Here is a 22,123-nt window from a genome sequence, read left to right on the forward strand (position 1 = left end):
ATTCAACACTGGCCTGCTAATACAGCCTCTGAGGTCTTAGTCATGAAGCAGAGCTTTTAGATTTCTGCCATGAAAGCCCAAATACATTAATCCTACTTTAAAAAAAAATTAAGTCTACTTTACTCTCTCCGTCTCAAAATACCTCAGTTGATCTCACAGACGCACGCTGACAGAGAGGGTTGGACAATAAAATCACTGTTTTGGAAAAACAGTCATTGGAGATAAATTATTCTAAAGGCCCATAACCAAATATGGAGCGGTTAATATAAATTTTCACTTGGTTTGTGGGTTCTTGGGTTTGTTTGTTTTTTCCATCCGGTGACCCTTATGACTATTAGACAGTCTCAAAGTGCAAGACTGATCCCACAATGAAATTAGCGAAATATAGTTTTTACTAAGTCAGATTGAAATCATTGATCTGTTTAAAATATCTATTAAATAAGAATTTAACACACACAGTTAACATAGTAAATCAAAGATTCTGCGATTGCAGTTAACCCACAATGCTTTGGCTGTGCAGATTTTGAGTGACAAAACGTAAAACTGAGAGCACAAGTTAACATTAACTGAAACTAAAACTAAGTCTAAAATTCATAGCCTGAATTTAAGGTGACAGCAACCACAAAGGGTTTTCCTATCTTGTCAATCTGACACATTCAAGGATCACACATTACAAAAAATCGTGTTCTCAACTAACAACAGAAACTGTTCCCATACAGTCACAAGCAGCGAGAGCTGAGAAATTGGCTTTCAAGAATAGTAAAGTAGTTTTTTGACTCAAGGTGAAATCCTGATGATGTCCTCTCATTTTTGCATTTGCTTCTTGCCCAAAGAAGCGCTGACACTAGTGCAGTTGGTACAATTCTATTTAAATTGTAGAGTTGCGGTTGACAAAAGATTAAGTAAGGCTGTAACGGCAAAGTCTATTTCATTTTTATGCTTGCCCACTACCTGAGAGTATTTAAAAAATGACAGATAAAATTTACAAAGGTAGTAAACAGTATACAGTTAAAATAAAAAGTTCATGATTTGAGTGGACACGAGTGGAACCGTGAATGTGCTTAAATGTCTTCAGAGTCGGAGGTGTTACGTAGCTAACATATTACACCTGTTTGGAGGTTCAGTCTTTTCAAAATAAAGCTCTTCCAAAGCCTGTCACTTATGGCAATGAACCAGTAATTACAAATCAGTAGTTTACTAAAACAAAATGCTTCCTTCATTTTCTTTGTATAACTCCGTCGTACAGGACACTTTGCCACTCCACATAAATGGACACCGAGTCAGAGAAGGCTTCAGCTTTTCCTGATTTTATTTAGAAAGCTTTACTTTGCATTTTAGATGCAGTATTGAAATGTATAAACTGATTCAGATTACACATTCAGACATCAGGTGATCGGATTTTCTAAAAGGTAATAATATTTGACTGGACATTCAATTTTCCATTCACAAACATGATTTTTCAATTCTTAAACAATTTGTCGAACCAGGATGCTCCTTTTTTAGCCAGTCATGATACTTGACTTGCTGTTGTATTGTATTCCATCAAATATTTTTTATGACTACAAACCTTTTCATTAATTTTCAAATGCCAACTTTTGGTAACTGAAATTAGGGACTGAATGATTGAATTTTTAATTCCAAATTTAATTGGGAACACAATTGTAAATCCTGATTTTTGCTATCTAATAAACCCATGTCTCCCAGTCCACTAGGGTCCGCTTCGGTCAGAGCGACATAGATTCTGTCATCAGACAGTGAGGGCAAAACTCCTTTCAGATATGCCTGCTGGTTTTTTAGGGGCTTTTCCTAGAGAATTTACATTGCAATGGACCAATTAAGCATGCGACCCAGGCACCGGACTTCAAAAAACTATAACAGGAACAGGAATAACTCCTCGGCCTTTGGTTCTGTCAGGACTGCAACGGAGTGTAATAGCAGTGCATACCCTAAGTTCAATTCAAGTTATTCTACAGCAACTCTGGAGTCCAAAATTCCTAACTTTACCTTTAAGAAACAACGGTGATGGCTTTTGTCTAAACATCAAAGAAATACTAGTTCTACACAATTGTTAACCAATTTCTGGTACTGTAATGTACCAGAAATTGGAATAATACCTTCAAGTGACTGGGGACTTTGTGAGCAATACTTGGTGGCTGACATAACACTTTAAAAGAAAAACATCTTAAAGCTTTAAGGTTAAAACAGTATGTTCATAAATGTATCCTCACATTTAACTCACAGAAGTGATTTGTAAACGAGATTTTAGGGGGGAAAAAACTAGGTTAAAACTGCTTTTATTACCATGTTTTTACTCATACTGTTCCACCTCCACCAGTGTAAGGCCCACGGTGGAAACACAATGCAAAGCAAGACAAATAAAATTTTGGGAGCCAGCTACATAAACAATATCTGCACACCAAAAAACTATGTACACTGTTTTACACAATTTAAGGAAAATCTGCTAGAATGTGCATATTACAGACAGTACTTGTTATGTACATACATTTGAGGTGTAAAATTAAAATAAGGCTTTGCATAATGAACCAAATGGATATAGAAGTATATATCTGTGGCACCTGTAAACCATCATTATAGTTCTATCTTAGTGATACCAAAAATACCAAAAAGAAAGATCAATGATTAAATAGTAGGGTACTTTTAAAAACAGACTTTTGTAATTTGACTACTTTGCAATTGAAAATAAAACTTAAAGAAAGAGAAGACAGGCAAAGAAGGCAGTAAAAAATGCCCTAACATAAAGAAAAATGATTTTTCTCGCTCATAAACAGTGATTTGAAAGAAGTTAAGAAGTTATTACTGTCTGACGAAAATATGTTGTGGTGTAACTTTAACAAAATCAGAGACGTTCTAGAAAGACACTTAAAAAATGATTTAGCACAAAATTATGTCTCTCCTCTCATGAGGCGTGATCAAAAAGTTTTGGGAACGAGCCCATAAAAGTCAAAAACCATACATAACTCTAATATGACCAATGATCCATGTCAACACCATCTCGTCGTACATCTCTCACTTTAGAAACGTTTGCTTTTTTTTTATTGCTTCCTGGAAGTCCAATTACCCTCTATTTCATTGTGCACTCTGCAACCTCATCATGGACCTCTTGGAAAGGACACACAGCAAAGAAAGAAATTTTATATAAACACGCCCGACATCTGGTGATAAGAGCTGGATATCTAGTCAAATGATAAAAGGAACACACTGGACCTGGCGTGTAGCCACAAGCATGTGCTGTGTAGCATTTTGTTTTCAACATTCATCAGGTAGTACATGAATTTGTCTCCCAGAGGCAGATTATAATCATATACCTTCTACTGTGAGGTCCTCACGTGTCTAAGACAGAACATCCAGCAGTAACGATCTCAAGCAAAGGGAAACACACGGTGCTGACTAAAGTATGATTTTTGGCCGCATCAACAGACGTGTTGCCATAGTTGCCAGATTCACTTCTCTGTGAACCTCAATACCATGAAAATCAAGTTAAAGGTTGGCTTTTTTTACATACTAGAGGAGATCCAGCACTCCTCAAAAAGGAGAAGGTGAAAAGGGAAACTGCACAAATTGTTTTTTAATATTTTATCTTTTTAGGCCCAGGCACATCTGAGCGTAAGAGCTGTGAGTCAGCTTCCGATGATGATTTAGGACCAAAAAAGGGAGCTACTTTAACAAAGCACGGGAATTTTGCTGGGTGAAGACACACTTTTTCCCCCACTTGAGGAAAAACCACACCGTTGACTACAAACAGGCTTTGAAGAGGCAGATACTATCCGCTGGTGACGTGCAACTGAAATATGTAAACAAATTACCCCATCGAGCGCTGCCGGAGCGCTCGCTAGTGGCGCTCCATGTGACAGGAAGAGCCAAGAGTGGATGGAAATAACTAATATGGTTACATAGTGATATACATTTTTCAGTGGTATTATGTGACATTATCGTGCAGACTTCCTACAAGTTACAATGTTAAGTTATTTTAATTATTGTTAACTTAAAAGCACTAAAGTTGTTATTTTATGCATTTAATTCAAATTTCCAGGGAAAATTCTTCTAATTCTATGTTTCGTCACTGGATATAATCTTGTCTCATTACTATTGCAATATAATGCCACAGCGGCTGGGATCTTGTTTCAATAGATTCACATTTCAAATTAGGAAGTCTGTCATCAGTGACATTAGCTCAGTGGAAAAGAAACATGGAAAATGTCCTTGATTTACTTACACTTATTGTAAGCACCAATTAAACATTATTCATTATCTGCTACTTATTGTTGTTAGAAACATGCGCCTAAAAAGGTATAAATATATATCTGACTGTGGTGTCTCTTAGGAGTTGCACTGTCTGAAGCTGCCTTTTTTAAGGGTATTCATGATGGAACAAGACTAATAACAATGGCGCGTTATTGAGAGCATATCTGCTAGTTCAATCATGACTTTAAAAAAAGCTTCCTACTATTGTGAATAGATGTATTGTAGAAAGACTAAAGGCTGTTTTTGATTTTTCTGACAGAACCCGCTAAAGTCACCAAACACAGGATATAGATGAGTCTCAACTTTGCAAAATTCCACTTGATGACAAAAAACAGCCACTGTTGTGCGCTACATCCTTTTCTTTCTTTTTTTTACACAAGGAGTATCATAATGTAAAAATACAAATAAAAAAAACATACGGAGAAATGTGACGCATCAACTGGAATGTCCTCTATCTGCTCCATTATTTTCTGCACTGCCACAGTTATAAAACGGTCTTTTATCAGAGATTTAAAAAAGGGAAGCTGTGTTTACATCATTATCTGTTTTGTTAAAGGTTGTTGGCCGTGGGTTTAAGCCCTGACGAGCCCCATTTCATTAATGGAACTGTTATACATGATGGTGCAAAAAGCACTGATGCTGAAGTTAGCGCTAATAAAGTACATAATAGTTCAAATCAACATGCAGTTTTGCATGATAGCATGCAACTGTGATCTGACAATGATTCTAATGTTCTGTTTTGAGATTTGAAAGCACAATTTGAATATCTTTAGTCTGACTCTAGTCGCACACTCATGTCTGTAGTTCTGATCCAGAGCATCTTGACTTGTGTCTGCATTGGGGTTGAACTTTAAATCGGTTTTCCCAAGGCGATAGACATTTTATATTGAAAACCACATGTTGCTGCAAACAGAAAAACAACCTCCTGTCTTTGCAACTGAAAGACAGAAACCAGTACCCTAGTCAGAAATGCAGAACTGTTATGAACTGAACTGTTATGTGAAAATAAATAACGTGTTTGACATTACCAATGAACCCTGAGTGTTTTTATCTGTCTCTGTATTTTATTTTTTTTAAATCTGCATCTGACACAGAAACGGTCAGGTCTTTAAATCATTAATTATTACTTATGTGCAATATAAAACAGACACAAACATCCCTGATAGCTCTTCACTACACACTCACTCACACATTGACAACTAACGGGCAATCCAGGCTTTAATTCACCTGACTGGCATGTGTCCACGCAGCAGATGGAGAGCACTTAAGCTGTTTGTCTCTTCTAGTCACAAAGAAAAACTCTTTGCTTTAGTGTTCACTGGAAGAGAGGCCAGGATACTGTGATGATAACATGTGGGAACTAAAGTTTATTATTAATTTGTTAATTTGCAATCAGTGTCCCGTTTTTACTTTTTAGCTGAAAGCAGTATTGCCCAGTAATTTTAAATTAAATTCCTATCAGCAAAAAGCCTAAAAACTAACTGCAGGCACACAGCGAGGCAACCTACCATGTAACTATTCACTTCTCCATCATTTTCAGCAACACACAAGGTGCATTCAACTTTTCGGTGCTCTGTTTGAGGCCTAGTGCAATGTGACTATCAGGCTTCTAACGGCACACAACACAATGAGGTTAAAAACAACTACTGGAAATAGCACAACTGAAACAAACTGGACATATATTTTTAGTTCTCTTATCATTTCTAACAAACCTCGAAGGACACAAAACAATGTGTGTGAACTGATGGCTTGGCATCCACTAAAGAATAGCACTGGCAACAATAATGCTGGCATTTGTCTACACTGCCTACACTTAAATTAAGGCGACGGGCGGCGTAAGCTGTTTGCTCCCAACATATTGCATGCAACCTGATAGTCTTCATTTTGTACGCATATCACTCCATGTGGGTGTATCAGTTTTCAGAAGTGCTGCAAAGTGGAAAGGAGCACCGCAGGCTCTGCTGTGGGATTGTGGACACTGAAAGATGCCAGTGCGCGCTTGCCATCATTTTGTGTTGTTGACTGTTTGTCATGTGGGACTGAGCCCACATCACTTGCTTTGTTGCTGGCTGTGCTGTTATGCTGCCAGGAGGATGTTGACGTGCACTTGCATTTTATGGCTTGTGTGCCACACGAGCTCTTCGGTGAGGACATTCCCACGAAAATGTGGAGAGACAGCACTGCCTAAGTTTTGTATCCGAGTGCACTTCAAACCAATGGTAGCATTGTGTTTCAGGGTTAAAATCGGGGTTTTGGCCATTTGCTTGACATTATCGATCACAGATTATTAGCATTAATATAAGAATATTATATACGTGTTAGAAGCAACCTGCAGCAACCATATTGAATTTGGAAAACAAATTCTACCAAAGTGACTTTTGTAAATGCTCTGTGTGGGCTTTAGTGATACAGTATTGTGCTTTCAACTTGTGCACATGTGCACTCAGAGTAGCTGTGGATGAACAGTGGGCCTACTTTTGCAACAACAACAACAACAACAGCAGCAACAGACGTGGTCCTGCAGGGGGGAGACCTACCTGCTCTCTGGATATACAGGGCAACGAAGGTCTGCGAGGCATTTTACAACTGCCATAATAGCTGGTCGACGTCTCCCCCAGCGACACGCAACTGGACCTTCTCCTAGGTCTGATCACAGGGACCTTTTCCTCCGCGCTGGAAATCCCACTCGGTGCTTCCCTCGACGGGTAGTAGCGGTCAAAGCAGAGCCCCAACAGGGAGCCAGAAACCCCCGCAAAGCAGGCAAAGAGCGGTCTGAGCAGTGCGGGCAGACCGCTCAAACTTGTGAAAGAAACAAGCCACACAACGCTGGCAAAAACCAGTATGAGAACACTGTGTTTGAGTTTTAGCGTTGGGATCAGCGTGAGCAGACCCACACATCCCAACACGAATAACAACCTGCCCACCATTTGCATCTGGTGCTGGTCCTCTCCCCATTGTAAAAACCGCAAGACCAAAAAATCCCCGAGGTAACACGATGCTGGCAGTGACACCAGCCAGCATTTGGTGCTCTCCTTCTTTTTCCTCCTCAGGTAAAGTGTCAGGAAGAAGAAAGCACATCCTATGCTGAATAAAGGACTGATGGACTGGGAGAAGCCCGACAAAAAAGTCCGCAAATCCCAAAGCGAGTCACTTTGCAAGCTCCTGGAAATTAGAAAGGAGACCGCGAAAATCACAAAAGCGCCCACGTACAGGGCAGAGACCTTTAACAGTTTGGAGCTGAGAATGTCTTCGTTGCAAAACCTGCACACGCTAAACAAAAATCCCCTCTGATGGTCCTGTTTCAGGGGGGTGACGCAGCTCTTCACATAGCCGTTCCTGAAGCCTTCTGAGCTGTTTACACTTCCAGCTCCGTCGTGGTGCCTTGTTTTACTGTGCAAAACCTCTCCTTCCTCCCGTGCAGCCATGGCTCGACTGTGGCTCCTCGTATCCACGCGAAAGTCCCCCTCTCCTGCTATTCACGCCGTATTAACGCTCAACTACATGACAGCAAACGCACTCCATGGTCACTCAAACGTGCTCCAGCACTTGGACTAAAGAAAGAAGGTGAGATGTTGTTTTTACAGAAATGGGGCTCTCTGTCGCCGGCTATAGGCCACAACTCACACTGCATGGCTTATTTTTGCGATGTGGAGCGCTGAGCCCACAGACCGAACCAATCCTGAGACTTTATAACCCAATATTAGCAGTGTACGATTAGACAGAAGAAGCTCATTAGAATATAATATAGCGAGGAAAACTGTTAAATTTCCATCGCAGGATGTCCCACAATGCAGTTTACTTGTTTTGTCTGCATCCCTTGTGTGCACGGGAAGTCTTTGTTAGTTCACTATTCATCTTATATGTGTGGCAAAGGCTTCATGGAAGTCTTCGCTTCATAAATAAACCCACTAACGCAGAGTTTCTTGTAGTGTTGACTCTTTCTCCTCTCTCGCTTATTATTAGATACAAATAAATGTAATTTAATTTAAATAAAATGATACTGCACGACGCCGAAATTGTTTTGGTCTTCTGGTTAAAATGCCATCGCTGCTTTTCGCAGTCGTTGGATCCATCGACTTGCACTGTGATCGTTTGGTTTGCCTGTCTTTAGCTCAATCGATTCTCGATTTTATCGATCTGATCAGGCTAAACCAAACAACAGTGAATATCACCCATTATCCACGGACGTAATATAGACATATACAAAATTATGCCGCTAAAACATTTAAGGGGCACTCGGACCATTTTTAACATTTATTATGTATTTATTTATTTTATTTTTTACAAATTACACAGCGTTTGTTAAAACATTTTTTTTGATCTTGAACATTTAAATCATTATGATTTATGTGTGATTTAAGTACTCCCTTAATTTTTTATTTATTTATTTATTTAGCTGTGGATACATCCACTCTCAATCAAGCGTTTGCTGTGGAGGAATTTTGGCTCACTTTTATTTGTAGGATTGTTATAATTCAGCCACACTGGAGGGTTTTCAAGTATGAATGGTCTGTTTAAGGTCATGCCAAAGCATCCTGATTAGATTGGAGTCTAGACTTTGACCTAGTCACTCCTAAAGAAAAAAAAATCCCCAAAGTGCTGGGGATCATCGAAATGTTTTTTGGGAAGTGTGAGACAAGCCTTTGTGTTCTTTTTGCTCAACAGTGGTTTTCCCCTTGGAGCTCTCCCACAGATGCCATTTTTGCACAGCCTCTTTCTTACTTTCTTACTCTGACCTTAACTGAGGCAAGCGAGGCCTGCAGTTCTTTAGATGTTGTTCTGGGTTCTTTGACATTAGTCAGTGTTCCAGACTGATATCAGAACAAGGGCAAATAATTTTTTCACCATAATTTTGCACAGTAAATTTCTCCTTTACTGCATGGTGAATAAAGTCAAAACAGGTTAAAATCCTAACTGCAAATTCCAAAGTGCAGCTTATACAAGTGTACTTTATTTCACTGTATATATTTTAAATAATGTCTGATTTAAACTACAAGTGATGAAAACAGATCTATATTCATATATAGATTCTTAAAAATTACAAAAATCTGCTGAATGTAGTTTTTTTAAAAATGTTATTTTAATGTTATTTTTTATGTTATTACAATTGTAAGTCTCACTAGGGACAAGGATTGCTGGTATTTATAAAAGATTAGGTCTTAAAAACCTTTCACGTTTTAATTCAACTGTTTTAGCATTTGTTACAAAACCATACTGATGGTTGTTTTTTGTAGCCAGCTTGTGAGCTTTGTTGTTTCTTTTTAGCTGATGATAGGCTTAGACATCTCTTTGAGTTAAAAAAAAAAATGACTTCCTGGTTCGAGCGAGCTGTGGTTAAATTACTATTACTGTGTAGAGATCACCTGCACTGAACTGCACAGAAGGCATTTCCCCATTTTCATTAATATGTCAAATGTGCAAAGAATGGCAGAAACCAAGAAATTGGCCTTTAAAAAACTCCTTTCCACTGCTAAGCATTGCTGAAGTCCCATGAATTAAACTGACAGTCTCAGGTTACCTTAATCATGCAGAAGAAAGTATGTTGACGCCATAACAGACTATTCTTAGAGCTGCTATTTCTGTCATTTTTCCACCGACACAGTAGAAAATCACATTTCATTAATAATATTAATAATGACTGCAGTTTCCTTTAGTCAGTCACAGAGCCCTTAAAGTGTTTCCCCTTAAAATGAAGGCATTTGTAATGTAGCCCTGATTGGTTACATCTTTGTCTCTGCAGCGGAGCTCAGTGGAAGGGCAAGGTGCAGACAGAGTTTGTTTAATTTAATAAACTGTGCTTTGCATGAAAATACACACAAGCAAAATGAATGAAAGTCAGCGCTTATACTGGCAACTACGATTATGTGAAATATAAGTAACAATGACCTTTTATATTCCTTCTTAAGCTAATCTGAATGGTCTGGCACAATATGACGTTACTGCCCCAAAAGTAAGCATGCCCGTTGAACAGGATATGTGTTAAATGCCAATCCTATGATTACTTATCATTTCCAAAAGGCTCATCATCCATCTGTATGAAGCAAACATGTATTTTGTTCCCTGGCTGGCAGGGCTCTTTGTGATAAGTGTACTTTGCTCTTAACTTGAGCCATAAATCTTCTTTATCAGCTTCAGTTTGAATTAGCGCAATAAACGGGTCTGTGGAAGTGGGAATTAATCAGTGTTGGGATCAATTTTGCCTACTGTGGCGTCTACAACAGATAGTTTGCAAAACAGCGTTGTGAAAGCCTGATATGACAATTTAATTCAATTCAATTATATTCATATAGTGCTAAATCACAACAATAGTTGTCTCAAGGCATTTTATAATGTAAGGTAAAGGGCTTAGAGAATACAGAGGAAACAGAGAAAACTCCAACAATCAGATGACCGCCTATGAGCAAGTGCTTTGGCAACAGTGGGAAGGAAAAACTCCCTTTTAAATGAAAGAAACCTCCAGCAGAACCAGGCTGATGGATAGGCAGCCATCTGCCATACTGGTTGGGGGTGAGGGGAGGAAGACAGCATAAAGACATGCTGTGGAAGAGAGCCAGAGATAAATAATAAGTGGTGTATAAACACATAGAACCTGACACCTCAAAAAGTAACAATAACAGTGCCACGTTACTGTACATGGGAGCATTATTCTTTTACTGGGCGTTATTCTGCCATAAACCTACTGACCAAATAACTGCTGTTTAACAGACTTTTAATGGGACTTGTCTATTCACCATCTGTGCGTATAAAATCACTTTCAGTCATGGAAATTATTAATAATTAAATAATTAAGTATTCAGATTTTTAAAAATATATCCTAATAGTCTCTTTGCTTTGGTGCTGTTGGCCATTGATTGATGCATGACTGAAAAGTGATAATAATGGGTGGATGGAAGATTCTGAGGCACTCATATGATTCACTCAAGTCTCTGCCCATCCAATGTGTTACTAAAGTAAACACTAAAACCTTCCACTGGAGGGTGCTGCATACTGTTATTGTTAAGGTACTCGTGTTTTAATTCGGGGTCCATCCATACACGCATTATCTATGCCTGAGCAGCTCTTGTAGGTGTAGTGTGTAGGTGGTTTATCAAGGTGAGATTAGGCAGACTTCAGCAGGTGGGTATTACTATTAAAAAACACATATGTTTTTGAAAGGAGACCTGTAGATACCCAAAGTCTCAATTAGCATGTCTATCAAAGCCATCATCATCACTTTTTCTTTTTTTTCTTTTTTCTTTTTAACCAAATTTTTAGTTAGCTTTCCAAGTTGACAAAATAATTGTAATTTTAAAAAAAAAATCTAAACTATAGTTTTTATTTTTTTAAATTCGTTGACAAATCTACTGTCAAAAAATATTTATCCCCAAAATGCTAACTTTAATAATTTGATTTTAAGTATGTGTTCCGCGTAATTTCTTACATAACTGTAAAATGTAAAATGTAAAATTTTATGGAATATGGTCTAATTAAATGTACTTGATTGGTATGCATTCAGTTTATACCCATTACTTTTTTCTTAATGATTCATTATTTGGATACATAAACTGTTGATTTTATATATTTCATTTGCATTTCACTCAACATTATTGCTTCATGTTTATGAGGGCAAGAATTATTTATTCATTGTGTTGTTTTAGTTTAATTTTAGTTAACTATAATGCCTTACTTACTTACAAAACAGCTTAAAAAAGTAAACGTATCTCAACCATAGAAACAAGGTGACAGACAACATACATAACAATATATTCATTTAAAGTTGGCAGTATAAGATTAACGGCCTTTCTCGTGTTATTGTTAAGCAGAAAGAGAGGACCAGCTTGTTAGATTTTCTTTTTGTTTACTGATTGATTTTATTTTATTTTATTTTATTTTATTTTATTTTATTTTATTTTATTTTATTTTATTTTATTTTATTTTTTCATTTTTTTGCGTTTGTGTTGCACAGGCGTTCGGTTTGAGCCTTGTGGCGCACGGTAGCAGTGATGTGGCTCTCGGTAAAGTAATCTTCCACGTCACTAGGAAGTAGTGCAGAGCCGAGGGAGTGAGAGCTCGCCTGCGGGAGCTTTTGAGAAATTTTACAGATGTAAATATCTCAAACTGCACATCGAAGGTCACCTGGGAGGATAATAGTCCTGCAGATAGGTAGGTTTTGGGACTTATTTTTAACCAACATGAGTGACATTTGTTTCGCTGTCTGGTGGTAACTCATAAGCTCGTTAGCTAACGTTACTGTCCTCCATTTCATTGCTAACCGAAGCAAAAGCTAAACTCCTGTCAGCTAATTCTTGATAGTCAGCAGTTGGTTCTGTGTTTTAACCTAGAAAAACCAGCTTTGGGGACAACTAACTAATAAAAATGAGCAAAACCTTGCTATTTTAGCATTTTTGTCTTTACGCATGTAACGCCATTTAACCTGTTAGAAAGCTTATTAGCTGCGTGTCACTATTTTTTGACTTGTTAGCTTATGCTGTTTTGTGATGAAGGCAACCAAGATTTTCCGTAAAAAGCAGCTGAAAACTTTGATCTGACTTTAATTTTGAGAAGTAATTGTCGTTTTCAGGTTTAATCCAGACGTAGACTGAACACCAAATCACCTGGTTCTCCAGGTTTCAGCTAGTAGTATGTTTTGCAATTCAGTTGTAGCTCTATAGCTAAATTCTAAAGCAACAGAAGTTAGCACAAAGTGCTTTACTGACACACTCATTTGTAATACAGGTCTCCTAGAACCCAACTAAAAACATGGAACTCACAAAAACAGACGGCAAAATAAAACTGCAGTTAAGGAGAAGCGAGAAACTAAGAATAAAAACATAATTAGATTTCAATATTGGTAAAAACATCCACACACGCACAAAAAGCAATGGAAAACATTTGCAATACGTTTGGCCAAATCATGATGAACTCTACTAAAAGCAGCTGAAATTGGGTATACCTTAGAGGTTCTTGTCCGGGAAGCCAGACTGCTTCATCGACTAGGGGCAATAACGATGGTCCAGTCACCTTAAGTTTTTAGGTGAGAAGATGGCACTTTGAGCAGTTGTTGGGAGGATGACCTCAATGACTTGAAGGCAAAATATCACAGATTTAAAAGATTTCGATATATAGTGCAACCAAATCCACAGAGGGCCTTAAGAATGTGTAATATAAGTTTAACATTTATCCAAAACTGTACCCAGTGCAGCTGAGCTATTAAGGGAGTGGACTGATGTGCTGTAGTTTCTGAATATCTACAAGAGAAATTCTAGGACAAATTTATCCTACCACAGATTACCAGGGAAATGCTATTTGGAAACAGAAAAAAATGTGTACAAAAAGGCAACAACTTGATCTGACTAACTCAAACTACCACAGCTTTTATTTCAGATATAGATCAATTATAAGTATAGGACTTTATCAAATTGTGTGTATAAAATCTATGTGCTTTTATCTTGTGTGGAAACATGTTGATGATCATAGTTAGCATAAACAAAGAGGAAGAACTGGCAAACGTATTCCATGAGATTAGGTTAGTTTTGACTTCACTGAGATTTTTTCACCAGTGTAAATGTTTTCTCCATCACTGACGAAATCTGTTCTTTTTCTGTTTTCATAGGTATTATCCAGTGAGCAACATACATTTGGATTCTTCTAATCTGATACAAGCACAGCAGCAAAATGACGGCTGCAGAGAACGTTTGTTACACTCTGATCAATGTTGCCTCAGACTCAGAGCCCCCTTCTGAAGTCAGCCTAAAGGCAGATCTAGGTAACCATTTGCTGTAAAGTTTAATAACTTACCTCAATATACAGTACAAAGGGAAAAATAGCCTTTCTCCACTTTTTTCTACATCTTAATGCATTTGTGATGTATGAGTGTTATTTTTATAGGCCATTATATAATGTCTGGTTTAGGGGAAAAACAGTTCAAATCTTTTTTTATAGATTAATTTTGATTCAAAGAAGCATTGTTGATGTATGACATCAAGCTTTGATCAGGATTGGTTTAACTTTTTTTGCATTAACGTGCAAATAAGTCAGTGTCCTTTGGGGGGTAAAACCTCACAACGTCCTTTGAGAGTTTTTGGTGAAGTTTAGTATCAGATGAATTTAATTCGATGAAGACTAGTTTAAATAATAACTGATTGCTATGCTAAATATAATAATCTTTCTTTAGAAAAGGGAGAGATCAAGGCCAAAACTGAAGCCTTGAAGAAGGTCATCATCATGATCCTGAATGGCGAGAAGTTGCCGGGACTGCTGATGACTATAATCCGTTTTGTGCTGCCGCTTCAAGACCACACCATCAAGAAGCTGCTGCTGGTTTTCTGGGAGATTGTTCCCAAAACAACTCCTGATGGCAAACTCCTTCAGGAGATGATCCTGGTCTGTGATGCCTACAGGAAGGTAATCTAAGTGATATACTATCAGCTGCTATAAACAGTGCATTTTTAAATATACACATCAGGTTACACTATTTATTACTGCATAACTATAGCAATGGGGGAAAACTAAAGGTTAAAAAAAATCAGTTCAGCAATTCTAATTTTAAATATTTCTTCTATTTCAGGACCTGCAGCATCCCAATGAGTTCATCCGTGGCTCCACTCTGCGTTTCCTGTGCAAGCTGAAGGAGTCTGAGTTGCTTGAGCCTCTCATGCCAGCGATCCGGGCCTGCCTGGAGCACCGCCACAGTTATGTGCGCCGTAACGCTGTCCTGGCCATTTACACAATCTACAGGTACTAGCTGCTAAATATTATAACGTATAAATTTTGAACTGTATTCATCATGAACAACAACCAGCTCTGTTTGTTTTGTAGGAACTTTGAACATCTCATCCCAGATGCTCCAGAGCTGATCCATGATTTCCTGGTCAATGAGAAAGATGCCAGCTGTAAGAGAAATGCTTTCATGATGCTGATTCATGCAGACCAGGTCTGTAGCATATTGTCTGTTCTTTTCTTACTGTTTCTACTTTTACTTTTAGTCATACAGTAAATATGCCAAAGGTCTATCTCACACCTTGTCATTCATGCATTTATATGTTGCAGGATCGAGCTCTGGACTACCTCAGCACATGTATTGACCAAGTTCACACTTTTGGAGACATCCTCCAGCTGGTTATTGTGGAGCTGATTTACAAAGTGAGTCACAGCTTGTGGTGGTCATATCTAAACCTTTTAGCACAATGGATGATTTCACATCCAAGTTCTTGTTGTTTTTCTTTTTTCCCCTCTGTTAGGTTTGCCATGCTAACCCTTCTGAGCGTGCCCGTTTTATCCGTTGCATTTACAACCTGCTGCAGTCTTCCAGCCCGGCGGTTAAGTATGAGGCTGCTGGCACCCTTGTAACACTCTCCAGCGCTCCCACAGCCATTAAGGTACGTCATCAGTGTTTCAGTGGTTGTGTGTATGTCTTGTATCATTTATACAGTGCTTTATACATTGTATTACGTTTAGATAGATTGGTATCTTTGCTTTATTAAAGCCTGTATGCATTCTGTGCTTTGTTGGACTCTAGGCTGCTGCCCAGTGCTACATTGATTTGATCATCAAGGAGAGTGACAATAATGTGAAACTGATCGTTCTTGATCGTCTCATCGAACTGAAGGAGCATCCCACTCATGAGCGTGTGCTCCAGGTACGTCTCATAATGGCTTTTATTAGTTTTTCTAGCACTTAACAAATAAAGTTGTTAGTGGCTCTTTCACTACAGAAACCATAAAAGGAAAGGAATGGTACCCAAAAGAAGTCTTTTTGAGATCATAAAATTTATTAGAAAATATACAAAAATTGTTATGTGTCAGTACCAACTGTGTTAAAAATTGGGTCTCACTAATACGTTTTCATTCAGGACCTTGTGATGGACATCCTGCGTGTTCTAAGCACTCCTGACCTGGAAGTCAGAAAGAAGACCTTACAGCTGGCGCTGGACCTTGTTTCATCCCGTAATGTAGAAGAGGTCTGTTGACATTTGCAGCTTTTGTGTATTTTTGTTGTTGCTTTTTTTGTTTTTGCATTGACACCTAGAAAAACTGGAATACAGTGTTAAAGTAGTGACTTCTGTCTGGCTGCTAGTTGGTGATTGTTTTGAAGAAAGAGGTGATCAAAACAAACAACGTAACAGAGCATGAAGACACTGATAAGTACAGGCAGCTCTTGGTGCGCACCCTCCACTCGTGTAGCGTGCGTTTTCCTGACATGGCAGCCAATGTCATACCTGTGGTGAGTTTCCTCTTATTTCCTTTTAAGATTCTCGTGATATCTTTAGATTTCTAAATATACATTTTTATCATAAATGGTCTTTAAAATAAAACATTTTCTATATGTTGATGTTTTACAGCTGATGGAATTCTTGAGTGACACTAATGAGGCAGCTGCTGCCGATGTGCTGGAGTTTGTGCGGGAAGCCATTCAGAGGTTTGACAACTTGAGACCCCTGATCATCGAGAAGATGCTGGAAGTCTTTCATGCCATCAGAACTGTCAAGTAAGTAATCCTGATGAGTCTAAAGAGCAGATGAAAGTCAATTCGTGGTTAAGAAACCATTGTATAGGCTGTGCTTGCTAAAGGGAAGTCACTACTTACTCTTTGATTGTGTAGCACTGTGATTGTTTATAAAGTTCATCACAATTGTCCTGTTTCAGGATTTACAGGGGGGCACTGTGGATCTTAGGAGAATACTGCAGCACCAAGGAAGACATCCAGAGTGTGATGACAGAAGTTCGCAGGTCCTTGGGAGAGGTATGTTTGTTCATTGTTGTCAGAATTACAAGTAACGCACGCTATTTTGATTAAAACGTTTATAATTGTCTCTCCCCGGGACAGATCCCAATTGTGGAGAATGAGATTAAGAAGGAGACCGGTGAGGTGAAGCCAGAAGATGAAGTGAGCGCAGCTCCAGCTCAGAAACTTGTGACAGAAATGGGCACTTATGTGACACAGAGTGCCCTCAGCTCCTCCAGGCCTTCAAAGAAGGAGGAAGACAGGTAAACACTGGACATCATGGAGGAAAAGCATTTTGCTAACACTGTATACCCTTCATTGTGCTGAATTTTCCATCCACCTTGCTCATTAAGAATTTGTTGTTCCAGACCTCCACTCAGAGGCTTCCTAATGGATGGAGACTTCTATGTGGCAGCTTCTTTGGCCACAACGCTGACCAAAGTGGCTTTGCGCTATGTTGCTCTTGTTCAAGATAAAAAGAAGCAAAATGTAAGTTATTCTTCCTTCATTTCAATAAAAGCACTTTTAATAATTTGCCCTACCTTTGCTTCTTCTGACCCCTGCTGTCTTGGTGCCCCCCCTTGCAGTCTTTTGTTGCAGAGGCCATGTTGATCATGGTCACTGTGCTGCACCTGGGTAAGTGCTCTCTGCCCAAGAAGCCAATTACAGACGACGATGTGGATCGCATCTCACTGTGCCTGAAGGTCCTGTCAGAGTGTTCACCACTTATGAATGACATTTTCAACAAGGAGTGTCGCAGATCCCTGTCACACATGCTGGCTGTCAGGCTGGAGGAAGAGAAGCTGTCACAGAAGGTAATGAAAGTTGACCTAAAACTCACCAACCTCGTTACACAGAAAATGAGCAAATTTTTGGTGCCAAATTTAATACGAAACCTGTGATATGTTTATAAGCCAACTTTTGTTTTCAAGAGCCTACACCCTGATAGGTCTAAGGAGGAGTGTAGTAATATCACACCCCTAGATGATCATTTAAACCTGATGTGTATACACATAAGACTTTTGGGACTGATGGAAAACTTTTTTTTTTATAGTGCACCAGTTTCTCTTGACAGCAGCATTGTCTCTGTCTTTCCAGTTTCTCTTAGTTCTGCACAATAACATCTGTTTTTATTCTCTTTCTGTTGAACAACTGTTTCTTATGTCTTTTTTGTAACTTGCTATGCTGTGTTATTTTCACTATACTAGACTACATTATAGATACTTTTGTTGTTGTTCCATTGGGGTTGTTATTTCCTCCAAAAATAACCACATGTGTTTCTTCTTCTGACTACAGAAAGAGTCTGAGAAACGCAATGTAACGGTCCAGGCCGACGATCCAATATCCTTCATGCAGCTCACGGCCAAAAATGAGATGACTTCCAAGGAGGACCAGTTCCAGCTCAGCCTGCTGGCTGCTATGGGCAACACTCAGAGGAAGGAGGCCGCCGATCCTCTGGCATCGAAACTCAACAAGGTGCACCATACTTAACCCCTAAAAGCCTTTCCATAAAAGGAAACTGGAAATTAATGTGAGAGATAATGTTGGAGTAGTGCTTTTGAACAGAAAAAGAGGGAAAGGGACTGATTATTGCTGTTTGCGTGCATTTCAAGTTTACGGCTTAGTCTAACTTATTTACTGTTCATATTATTTCATATTATTGGCAACATGGCAGCAACCGCTGCTGAAGCCCTTCTTGTGCACATGCTTTGCTTTTAATAGGTTATTAAAAGATAATAAACTAGTGTTTAGGGAGTGCTTGTACTAGGTTGTTTATTAATCATTAAATGAATGCATTTTGTCCAACTTAGGTGACCCAGCTGACGGGCTTCTCAGATCCAGTCTATGCTGAAGCCTACGTTCATGTGAACCAGTATGACATTGTGCTGGATGTGCTGGTGGTCAATCAGACCAGTGATACTCTTCAGAACTGCACACTTGAGCTGGCCACTTTAGGTTAGTGTAGTTTTTTCAACTTCTGTGAAAATATGTTTTTTTTCTCTCATTTAGGCTGTACACATTTGGGTTTCTACTATAATGTAATTCAACTTTCTGTCCTGCAGGCGATCTTAAGTTGGTTGAGAAGCCTTCACCTTTAACTCTGGCACCTCATGATTTTGCTAACATCAAGGCCAATGTGAAGGTGGCATCAACAGAGAATGGCATTATATTTGGAAACATCGGTAAAAGAATTTTTGACTATTTTTAGCATCACATCTCAAGTCACACCTTTTTTTCTTTCTTTTTTTTCTCTAAATGCATTTTTTAAATTAATTGTGGGGATGTCTGGATTCTTCTTTTCAGTCTACGATGTGTCAGGAGCTGCTAGCGACAGAAACTGCGTTGTCCTCAGCGACATCCATATTGACATCATGGACTACATCCAGCCAGCCTCCTGCACTGATGCAGAATTCAGACAGATGTGGGCAGAGTTTGAGTGGGAAAACAAGGTAAACTTAAGGGGTTAAAACACATTCCTGAAAGCTGACTCGTTTTGCAAAAAGTGGGACATGTTAAAAGTTCTCTCTCTCTCTCTCTCTCTCTCTCTCTCTCTCTCTCTCTCTCTCTCTCTCTCTCTCTCTCTCTCTCTCTCTCTCTCTCTCTCTCTCTTTTTTTAAATGGGTTTAGTTGATGCACATTCAACTAACATTGAGCACTGATTGTCTTTTCTTTATTGTAGGTGACAGTGAACACCAACATCACTGAGCTGAACGAGTATCTCCAGCATATCCTCAAGTCCACCAACATGAAGTGTTTGACTCCTGAAAAGGTTGGTATGAGAACATTTTGTAAACCACAGACTAAGGAAAGTAAACAACCTTTTAAATCTTGGCAGCTTTCCCAAATACAAATAACAAGGGTAATTAAAATTTTTGGCACCAGTGCACATCGGAAAGAATCATTAGCGGCCGTATAGCAGGATAGTTTCTTGTGCTGACTATATAAAGAATATATGTAAACATAAGACATGCCAGTGCTTCCTTATAAGATGAATGTGCAGATACTGTGATGTTGTTTGTTGTTCTTAACCAACGTTCTTCTCTCATAAACAAGGCTCTGTCTGGCTTCTGTGGCTTCATGGCGGCCAACCTTTATGCTCGTTCTATCTTTGGAGAAGATGCCCTGGCTAATGTCAGCATTGAGAAGCCTTTCCACCTGGGGCCCGATGCACCTGTCAATGGACACATACGCATTAGAGCTAAAAGTCAGGTAGGTCACAGCTGCCACACCGTGAACTCTTAAGAATCTGAGAGGTAAAGGCTAGGTGGACTTTATTTCCCCTCAGTAAAGCAATGCATCCATTTGTAAAAATATCACATGACTGATTTGATTTGAAATAATTGATCAGTTCTGCAAGTATTTGCACAGTGACACAGTTTTTGCCTCTCTAAAGTACCCCAAGTGTGGACTTTCATCCTTAAATGCACGCAGTTAACAAAAAATTTGCATTTATTAATCTCCAAATGCTGATGGATTTCACTGTATTTTAGATATGCTAATATGTAGCATGTGTCGCAGCTAACCCTCTTTCCTTTGTTCCACAGGGGATGGCCCTGAGTCTGGGTGACAAGATCAACCTCTCCCAAAAAAAGGCAAATGTCTGAAACAGCTGCTGTTCTGTGTCACCTAACTTACTGTTTGATCATCGTCATAGCAGATATGAACTATTATATGGTCAGTTACTTCTGTGCTCTATATTTTTTAACATCACCTCTTTCTGAAAACTACATCTCAGCAATGTGCTTTCGCTGTCCTGTTTCATTTTCAATAAATGTATTGAAATAATGTCCAAAAGATGCTCTGTGGTGTTTTCATTGAGTTAAGAGCCTTTTTTTCTTATTAAAACCTCATTATTTTTTTTTTTTAATTTTTTTTTTTCAAAATAGTGCAATTTACAAATGAAACTTAAGACAGTATATGCAAAAGATAGGGAATTCCAGTTCAATTCAGTAAGAAAAGGGTAAAAAAATTCTCTAGTACCTCCCAGAACCACTAAGGTTCATATTGAATTTGATATTCTTAAAGGCATAAGACGGAAAAACATCCAAACTAAAACTATGATCTTTAAATAAGTGTGTACCCTTTTTATAGGGTCAGTATAAGGCTTCCTGGGGTGACTGTTGATGAGATTTGGTGCTTTATAAATAAAATTGAATTGAATTTTGGAGATGGCAGGGAGGAGCAGTGGTTAGTAATAGGTTTGAATCAGCTGGCTGGAGCCTTTCATTGTAAAGATTCTAAATTGGGCATAGGTGTGAGTGTGACCGGTTGTCTGCTTGTCCCTGTGTTATCCCTGTGACAGATTAGCAACCTGTGCAGGGTGCACCCCACCCACTGTGACAGCTGGGAGCATCTCCAGCACAACGGTAACCCAGAAATGTAGTTGGACTGTATGCCTTCTTTTGGAAAATATGGAAAGTTGTGCTGTACCTGCCTTAATGTGCATGACAGTAGATGTTTAGTAATAATCTTTAAAGAAGCTGTTACAATTACCTAAAGGACGTTGTGCCCCAAAGTGAAGAGAGTGTCTAGCTTGTGATGGTAGCTCTGGGATCTAATTAGAATTCCTCAGATTCCTTCCACAATATCTCCCACAGTGGGGTAACTGATTGGAATTTGTACTGCCAGTACCTCTAAACTGACGACATCACCTTGAAAATGTCTGTCTACATGCATAACCTGGGCAAGAACATAAATTCTTTTAACCTCAGGTAATATATTGCCAAGATTTGAATTGAACTCTGAGCCATCTGCAAGTTTCACTGTCAGCGTGATAATGAGATGGAGATAGATTAGTGCTGGCACAGGCCTCCATATTCCACTCGCCCTCCAGTTTATTATTTATGAGTAAAGGGATATTTCTGGCAGTAGGCCAGATTAAAGGGTCACCACCCCAGTCATACATTTACAGTATCTGTAAAAATCTCCCCCCAGGGTTTTTAGATAAAGGCTGAAAGGTGGCGTTGAGGTCAGACCTTCAACTGTGAAAATAAACAGCCAACTCCAACTGCCGTGTGCACAGCACAGACTGTCTGGTTCGGGTATAGTTATTATGAGAATCACAGCTACACCTTCTAACACAAGGCATGACTTTGGCATTGTGCTTTTGGGTGACTTTCTTGCTTTGCCACATCAATATGTAGACACAAAGTGTTCA

At 38.9% G+C, this 22,123-nt stretch overlaps 2 protein-coding genes across 3 annotated transcripts in view; one reads left to right on the forward strand and one right to left on the reverse strand.

The window, feature by feature from the left end:
* Positions 1-8,250, reverse strand: part of pde3b (phosphodiesterase 3B) — a 54,258-nt gene extending 46,008 nt beyond the window's left edge. The window contains exon 1 of one of the 2 annotated variants that reach the window (XM_080885606.1): positions 6,801-8,250. In XM_080885606.1, the coding sequence (XP_080741732.1) occupies positions 6,801-7,688 (888 nt within the window). In that variant the 5' untranslated portion in view covers positions 7,689-8,250. The remainder of the gene's footprint in view (positions 1-6,800) is intronic. The other variant, XM_080885605.1, reaches the window with a different exon arrangement.
* Positions 8,251-12,261: 4,011 nt separating this feature from the next.
* Positions 12,262-20,760, forward strand: copb1 (COPI coat complex subunit beta 1). Its single transcript, XM_080884205.1, has 22 exons — positions 12,262-12,405; positions 13,856-14,008; positions 14,417-14,646; positions 14,810-14,979; positions 15,061-15,175; positions 15,292-15,384; positions 15,483-15,620; positions 15,761-15,880; positions 16,094-16,201; positions 16,318-16,464; positions 16,583-16,728; positions 16,887-16,983; positions 17,068-17,228; positions 17,334-17,454; positions 17,553-17,780; positions 18,262-18,441; positions 18,777-18,921; positions 19,029-19,148; positions 19,270-19,415; positions 19,646-19,735; positions 20,020-20,175; positions 20,511-20,760. The coding sequence occupies exons 2-22, from the start codon at positions 13,918-13,920 to the stop codon at positions 20,568-20,570; spliced, it is 2,862 nt and encodes a 953-aa protein (XP_080740331.1). The 5' UTR covers positions 12,262-12,405; positions 13,856-13,917; the 3' UTR covers positions 20,571-20,760.
* The last annotated feature ends 1,363 nt before the right edge of the window (positions 20,761-22,123 follow it).

Source organism: Rhamphochromis sp. 'chilingali' (assembly GCF_963969265.1).
Source record: "Rhamphochromis sp. 'chilingali' genome assembly, chromosome: 6".
NCBI lineage: Eukaryota > Metazoa > Chordata > Actinopteri > Cichliformes > Cichlidae > Rhamphochromis > Rhamphochromis sp. 'chilingali'.

Coding starts and splice junctions, on each gene's coding strand:
- copb1 (XM_080884205.1), top strand. CDS start 13,918: ATGACGGCTGCAGAGAACGTTTGTTACACTCTGATCAATGTTGCCTCA. Junction 14,647..14,809: donor TCTGTGATGCCTACAGGAAG/GTAATCTAAGTG, acceptor CTTCTATTTCAG/GACCTGCAGCATCCCAATGA. Junction 16,729..16,886: donor CATGCCATCAGAACTGTCAA/GTAAGTAATCCT, acceptor GTCCTGTTTCAG/GATTTACAGGGGGGCACTGT.